General features: G+C 48.7%; 1 protein-coding gene across 3 annotated transcripts in view; it reads left to right on the top strand.

The window, feature by feature from the left end:
• CCDC12 (coiled-coil domain containing 12) overlaps positions 1–7,471 on the top strand; it is a 33,026-nt gene extending 25,555 nt beyond the window's left edge. The window contains exons 5-8 of one of the 3 annotated variants that reach the window (XR_012088162.2): positions 22–56; positions 453–529; positions 1,503–1,637; positions 7,225–7,471. Coding sequence is in view for 1 of the 3 variants with exons in the window: in XM_073002788.2 (XP_072858889.2) it covers positions 22–56; positions 453–529; positions 1,503–1,582 (192 nt within the window). In the remaining 2 variants the exon portion in view is untranslated. Of the gene's footprint in view, positions 1–21; positions 57–452; positions 530–1,502; positions 2,174–7,224 lie in introns of those variants that run through there. The other 2 variants (XR_012088160.2, XM_073002788.2) reach the window with 2 other exon arrangements.
• Positions 7,472–7,731: the final 260 nt, after the last annotated feature.

Here is a 7,731-nt window from a genome sequence, read left to right on the forward strand (position 1 = left end):
CTTGGTTTCTTCCTTTTCTAGGACTTGGCAAATCTGGCACCCAGAAAACCTGACTGGTGAGTGTGGAGGTTTTGGAAAAGACATTTGGCTTCTTTGGGGGGCAGAAAAGGGAAGGCTGAGCATTAATGAGGTTTTGTCTGGAGAGATGCACGATGGTTCTTTTTTTTGGGGGGGGGTTAAAATGCCCTTCTGCTAAAGGCCATTCCATGAACTTTTCTGCTCCGCTGTACCTGGTCCTTCTCTGCCCCTCTGAGGAGGTGTTCTGTTCCCGTTACCGCCGCTTGAGCCTTGTCTGGGAAGGGTTGCGGGTTCTCTTTAGCAGCTAAGCCGGGTGCTATCCTGCATCTGGATTGCGGCTTGTGGCCTTAATCCTCAGCCAGTGTTCCCTACGCCCCTCTGGCCCAGTGGGCCTGGACTTCTTTTGTCTCAGTTTCCCCCTCTCGCTCCCACAGGGACTTAAAGCGAGACGTCGCCAAGAAACTGGAGAAGCTTGAGAAGCGGACGCAGAGGGCAATTGCAGAACTGATCAGTGAGTGATGGACGGCTGGCTGGCCGGCTGGTGGGCAGTCTGCCTGGTGGAGAGCTGAAGAGCCGGGTGGGCCGGTGGGCCAGGAGTACTCTCCTGGAAACGCTGCGCACCCCGCAGGTCTTCCCATATGGAGTTTGGGCTTTCATCCAACCCATAATCCTTCTCAAGGTGTCCTGCCGTCTCCACCTCCGCAACCTGCTTATTCACCCAGTGTCCTCTTCCCGCTGGGAGAGGAACTCGATGCCATGGAAGATGGCTCCTTCCTTAAGCTGTCTTCAGTTTGAGTTGTGCTCCTCGGGAGTCTTTGCTACTTGAGAGGCTTCTGTTCCTACGAATGGAGCAGTGTTTGACTCCAGATCCCATCCTCCTGAGCAAACAGGGCTCGGGTGGGGATGTGACACATTGGGCTGGGGTTGGGAAGCCCATTTATTTATTATATTTATCTCTCCCGCCCATCTAGGCCAAAGCCTGGGGTTTGCTTTCTTCCCTGCAGCTTGACCACAAAGTACACAAGGGGGACTTGAAGCCAGACACCCTCAGCCACAACGCAGGGTCCCTTGTGAGGCTGTAACGGAGAGGGCTGTCCTGCTACTCCTCAGAGTAGAGGCAGTGTAAAGATGGAGTAAATAGACAGAGGCCTTCCATGTCTTTCAGGCAGCACCCCGCCTTCCAGAAAGACTGGTGCTCTGCCGTGTCTTTCTGCTCTGTGTTTGGGAGGCAGGAGCAGGGAGCCTTGGCTGGATGGGTAGACGCCCACTGAAGGGCTGCCAGGGCACCTTGGTCGTGGAGCCTTCCTTGCCAGCTGGTGTGCCTAAGCCGGATAAATACATCGAACCTCTCTGGTCATGGAGGTTTGGAGGGAGAGAAGGTTGGCTCATAGTTAGCCAGGTCTGGAACGGTCCAGGCTCTGCCCGTTGCTGAAGTGGGGCCACGGGGAGGACTCTGATGTTGTGTGTCTCTGTCCCCCTCATAGGAGAGAGGCTGAGAGGCCAGGAGGAGAACTTGGCGTCGGTGGTCGAGTCGGCAAAGCAGGAAGGAAGTGATTCAGACTGAGGCAATCTCTCCGGCTGCCTCAGGAAACTCTTTTCTCTTGGTTCAACTCCGCAAGGTGGGTTTTGCCCCAAAGGACCCGTGAAGAAGAAACGTCTGAACGGAGGACTACGGTAGAACTCGGGGGGGGGGGGAGGCAAATGGGATTTGTCTCCAGGCCAGAAAAAGAGGTGGCCAGGCTTGGAGGGTGCAAAGGGGCTCCGTATCTTTTCCAGGCAGGGATTATAGGGGAAGAGGATGCTTTTTGACCTGCAAGATAAGGGATGGGGAGACTTCCGACGTTGGACCGCCATTTCTCGTGGAGGAAGAGACATGAGAAAGACGGCCACGGGCACGGCTCAGACCACTGGCGAAACTCTGTCCAGGCAGAAAGCTTTGGCACACCAGGAAGGAAGGTCAAAGCAATGTATGAGGAAAACCCAGGGAATCCGTGGAAGAGAATAATGGGGCTCCACTCACTCCCTTTTTGGCTCTCTCTTCCCTCCCACCTTGAAAGACCTGCCACCCTGTGCCTTTTGAGCATATAGTTGTCCTCGGATCAAATTGTGCTACCTTGTATGGAGTGGCTTTTATAATAAAATATTGCAGAAATAATCTCCAGAGCCTAGTATGTCCTTTGAATATTACAAAGATGAGAGATCATTGGCCTCTTGCACAAGGTCCTGCCTTGCGTGGAAGCTTTCACAGCTGAAGAATAGCTTGGTGGGCCTCCACCACTTCTGGATGTTCTCCATCCCAAGGAGAGATGAACTTTTTCTCATGGGTCCTGACCATTATATTCATCTTCAGTAGGGCCCCTGTACCTGTGGGGAATTGGTTCCAAGCCCTCTGCCCTCAGATGCTGAAAACAGAATAATAGTTTTCCCCCCACATGTATTACCAGAACTGGCAACTAGAGGGAGGCAGAGGCCATGCTAAGTATGATTCAAAAACAATAATCGTGTAGTCTCTTGCTCCCTCTAGTGGGCAATTCCTGTAAACGCATTGTAAACACATATTTCTAGGGGTTTTTTCCTCAAAAAATATTTTTAACATTTTCGCAGATATGTGAAACTGTGGATACTGATCCTGTGGATATGGGGGTCCTACTGTACAGTATTTGCACAAATACTTCATAAAACTGAATATACCTCCAGAGGTATCTCTGGAGAGGGTGGGGGGCTGAAGTGTACCGTGTTTTTCCATGTATAAGACGCACCTATGTATAAAATGCCCCCCTTTTCTAATCCAAAATTAGGAAATCTAAGTGCAAAATTAGGAAATCTAAGCAGGGTTTAGCAAAAGGAGGGGGAAAGGGATCAAAGCAATCCCGCGACTGCACAATTGTTTTGATCCCTTTCCCCACGACCAGGCTGTGGAGACAGATCTTCCGCCCCCCCCCCCCGCATGCTGCCCCTACATACATGCGTGCCCTGCTCACGGATGCATGCATGGCCCCCCCATGGACGCACGGATGCCCCCCCCGCATGAGCCTCCATGCACACTAAACCGGTCCGTGGTTTGGAAAAGGTTGGGGACCACTCCTCTAATTCATTCTCTGCTGTACCCCTGTCCCTTTTAACAATGCCCACCGCCGTATACCACTGTCCTTCCACCAGAGCCAGGTGTATCCTTTGCTTCCTTGAAATTTTGCTTGGTATCAGCCACGGTGGAGCCAAAAGTGAACAAAACCTTACCAGAATACTGAATTGTTTGTGATCAGGGCTGGTTTCTGAGAAGAAATGGCAGCGGTGGGTGGGTTTGCCTCTCATGGCAAGATCGCAGTTGACCCCAGAGGAAGCCCCCTCAATTTGGAAGTGCTTCTACACCAATGTATCCCAGGCAGGCCAGAAAACTTTTTTTTTGATCTCTAAAGCTTGTGGCCTGGCCTTTGCATTTATCAGGCGCTTACAAGAGTCAGACAGTTCTTTGAGGGTAGCTAATATTTATTTACATACAGTTTTTTTTAAAGCTGCTGGATTCCTAGAGCTTTGAAAACTTACTTTATTACAACAGCGCCCAGAATCTCTGATCTCAGATCAGAATGTTTAAAAAAGAAGTTTACCGAGGTTGTTCTGAATTACAGTTCCCTCCGCCAGACCCCATTGTACTTTCTTTGGAAAAAGGCGGATGGCGTCAGTGTTGTCCCTGAGCCGAGAGTAGTAAGCCACACTTTCAACAGTTCTTCTGGCTGTGATGAAACACAAAAATGTGGAACGGCCGTTGGACCAAATTGTAGAAACGGTTTTGCTGCCTCTTTTAGCAGCTGCCTCTGACTCCCTCTTGGGGGTGGCGTCCACCTTTGTTACAGTACCGTTAGAAGCCCGAAAAGCGAAGCCAGAGACGGTCCCTGCCGATCACATTGTGTTGCTTCCCATGTATCTTGCACGCATGTGTCAAAGAGATAAAACACCCCAAATGCTGGCCAGACACATCAAATATGACATCAACCTGTTACTCAGCTCTTGTCACCGGTTTCCATGAAATGCCCAAGCTTCTTGAGAAATGGGAATGTAAAAAAGTACAAAGCTTTTAGAAACAAATTCTTAAAGAAAAAGATACAGAATTTAATTCTGAGATTGCTTTGTTATCAATATTTGAGAATGTGGAATATGATAAGATGACTAAAGGATTGATAACCAATTTATTAACAGCGGCTAGACTGATAATAGCTAGGCAATGGAAATCAAAATCTGAATTTCAAAACAATGAAGGGTATAATGCAATATGGAATATAGCTATAAATGATTAACTTGTAACTTAAAGGCTAAGAAAGGAGAGTTGAAAAATAATTTTTATGAAATACGGGGCAGATTTTTGGAATATGTGTTAACAAGAGGAAAAGGGAAAGCTCGAAATCAAGAATCAATGCAGTTCTGGAGAAGAGGACAATAAAAGAAGATGAAAAATATATCGTAGATGGAGGAAGAAGAAGATTACAGCAAGAGGTCCCGCCTATGGTGGAGGGGAACATGGTTAAATTGTGTTTTGGTTTGTGTATTTTATGTTTATGTTATAGTTATTTTAAAAAAGGAGAGGTAGAGAATGGACATGAAAAATCGTCTTGGCTGCGGTGATAGAAGCAAAGCAGACAACGTTCACCGACGTACGCAGGGTGGGGAGCACATGGAAGCCCAGTTGGGTTCATTACAGGTTCACAGAAACGGGACAAGGTGGGAAGGGCTTGTACGGTAAGGCTCAACGGTGACCCAGTTTCTGAGTTTGTGAGTCAAGTTGGTTGGGAAACTCCCGGGCAGAAGAATGTCAACACCTTGCTTGCAAAGAAGCTTCCTCTTCGGCTTGGCAAGCAAAAGGGGTTGTGCCTGATAAAAGCTGTGCCGCGGAGGCAGATGTGAGAGGACCATCTTTGTTACCGGAGCACAGATAGACTGTCGGGAGCCACTATGAGGCCCCTGAGTCTGTTCTTGCGGGCCAGCTTCCTCCTCCTCCTGGTGGCCACCATCTCTGGGGTCGCAGCCTTGCAGCCAGGGGCTACGGACAAAACACCAGCTTCGATGGAGGCCAGCGAAGAGAAGGGGACAAAATCACCTCTAGAGGTGAGTATGGAGCCTGAAGGCTCCAACTTCATCTTGGAAGGGTGGAAGACGATCAAATGGGAGACTGTAGAATCCTGGAATGATGGACTCGGAAGGGGCCTCTGAGGCCATCCAGTCCAACCCCTTGCTCGATGCAGGAATAGAGATCCAAGCAGATCTGACCGATGGTGGTCCCATTTTCCTTTCAATGCCTCCAGCGTTGGAGGGCTCGCCACCTCTCAAGGTCGTGGGTCCCATTGTCGTACTGCTCTAACAGTTAAGAAGTTTTCCCTGATCTTCAGCCACTTGAGCCCATGAGGTCTTCCAAGACTCAGACCATGAGAGATAAAGAAAGGGGGTAGCGATGCAGGGAATTCAGAGGTGCATGATGAAGAACTCTGTAAGACCTTCAGGGCAATGGAGCAGACCATCTGGAGAAATAACTTCTTTGCTGGAGCACATGAAGTAGCAGAGCTGGCCTCAGAAGGTCTGAGCATAGTGACCTTTTTCTGAACAGGGATGATGATGTACTATCCACCATCCTATATCCCCTTTTTCCACTGAGATTTGCTGCAATCTTCATAGTAGCTAGAAGTAAAAAGAGATTTCCCCAGCGGCAGTGGCTTAATGACAGTTAAGAGTTGTTGGCTTTACAAAAGACCTACTCCTGACTGGTTGATAAGAATCAAGGCAGCTGCCTCTAGACTCTTCTGGGGGTATCGATAAGAGGACCATCAGGGTGAATCCCGGTACTTTGCAATTTGCTACTATACCTCTGGTTGGAAGTTTTTAAACAGAGTTTGACCAATCCTCTCTGAGGGATCGCTCAGCTGACCTGGCTTTCCAGTGCCCGCATTTGGTGCAATCTTGATGACCCTCAAAGTATCTTTCCTATCTAAGATCTATGAATCTTGCATTATGGGCAGGGGACGCGCAAAGCGGTGTTTAGTCATGAAACAGGCTTTTTTTTTTTTTTTTGCTTTTGCCAAGGAAATGTTAGTGGGCATCATCGAAATCTAAGCCCCCATTAAAAAATAGCAATCAGTCTTTAATGTGTTTGTCTTCGTTATGAATATATATTTTTTCAAATTTTTGTTCGCTTTTGACCTGATGTGCTAGCGCAGACTAACATGGCGACCCCTTCTAAAACTATACTTTTAAAAAATGACCAGGAAAGGGGTCCATTACGGGGCCCACCTGCTGAAAAAGGTGCTCCAGATTTTACCGTGGCTTTCTTGTGACAGGCAATGTGGTCTTCACCTGCAGCATCGGGAGCTCAAACTCGAACAAACTCCCAGCTTTGAGTTTTTACAGAGGTCTCTCGGGTCCCATCCTGCCCACTTCACTTTTTTTTTTTTTGGTGTCTTCCTGTGTCTGTATTTCAGGCGAACCCCATCTTGCGTGCTGGTGCCTGGTGGAAGAAGTGGACACGTGAAAAGAGGAAGGCAGAGCCCCTCAAGGCAAAGCCCCCCAAGAAACGTTGGAGGCCTGGGCGTTTTAGTTTCCTGGCAGGTCATCCAGGCAGGAAAGAGATCCTTGTGGTTCAGCTGGTCCCAAAGAAGTTGACATAATCCTTGATTTCTAGCACCCTTGTGCCGATTCTGGGCTGGCGCATGGCTTAACTGTGCCCTGTTTCAAACTTCCACCATACCGTCTAGAAATGAATTAGGATGACTATGAAATTTTTTGTCTGGAATGGACCCAGCCTTTATTTCCTGCTGTCAAACAGAGACTCTGGTCTTGCTTCATCACAGCAATAAAGACGGTCTTCTTTTGAATGATTGCCAGTGTGTGTGTCTGTGTTTATGGGTGCTTAGGTTTGTGGGGGATCCGTTTGGTCAAGCAAAACGCTAGCGCAGACTCCCACGACGACCCCTTCTAAAACTATACTTTAAAAAAATGAGCAGGAAAAAAATAGAGGAGAAAGGGGTCGGTTATGGGGCCCACCTGTGGAAAAAGGTACCCCAGAATTTACTGTGGGTTTCGTATGACAGGCAACATGGTCTTCACCTGCAGCATCGGGAGCTCAAACTCTAACAAACTGCCAGCTTTTGAGTTTTTGCAGAGGTCTCTTGGGTCCCATCCTGTCCACTTCACTTTTTTTGGCATCTTCCTGTGTCTGTATTTCAGGCGAACCCCGTCTTGCGTGCTGGTGTCCGGTGGAAGAAGTGGACACGTGAAAAGAGAACGGCAGAGCCCCCCAAGAGAGATTGGAGACCTGGGCGTTTTACTCCCCTGGCAGGTCTTCCTACTCCAGGCAAGGCTATGAAAATTTGTGCCGGGAATTGACCCCTGCCATTATTTCCTGTTCTCAGACGGAGACTCTTGTCTTGCCTGCATTTCATCACAGCAATAAAGACAGCCTTCTTTTGAATGATTGGCGGCGTGTGTGTCTGTGCTTATGAGTGCTTAGATTTGTGGGGGATCCGTTTGGTAATGCAAAAAGCAAAGTGGGCTGCTTACGTACCACCCCGTAGCACTCGGAAGCATTCTCTGGGCGGTTTGCAAGTTAATTACGCAGGCTACACATATGCCCTCTCCTCCCCCAGCAGGCTGGGTACTCTGTTGACCGACCTCAGAAGGATGGAAGGCTGAGTCAACCTTGAGCCGGGTACCTGAATCCGTTGTGATCAAACT

Source organism: Pogona vitticeps, chromosome 6, assembly GCF_051106095.1.
Source record: "Pogona vitticeps strain Pit_001003342236 chromosome 6, PviZW2.1, whole genome shotgun sequence".
Classification (NCBI taxonomy): domain Eukaryota; kingdom Metazoa; phylum Chordata; class Lepidosauria; order Squamata; family Agamidae; genus Pogona; species Pogona vitticeps.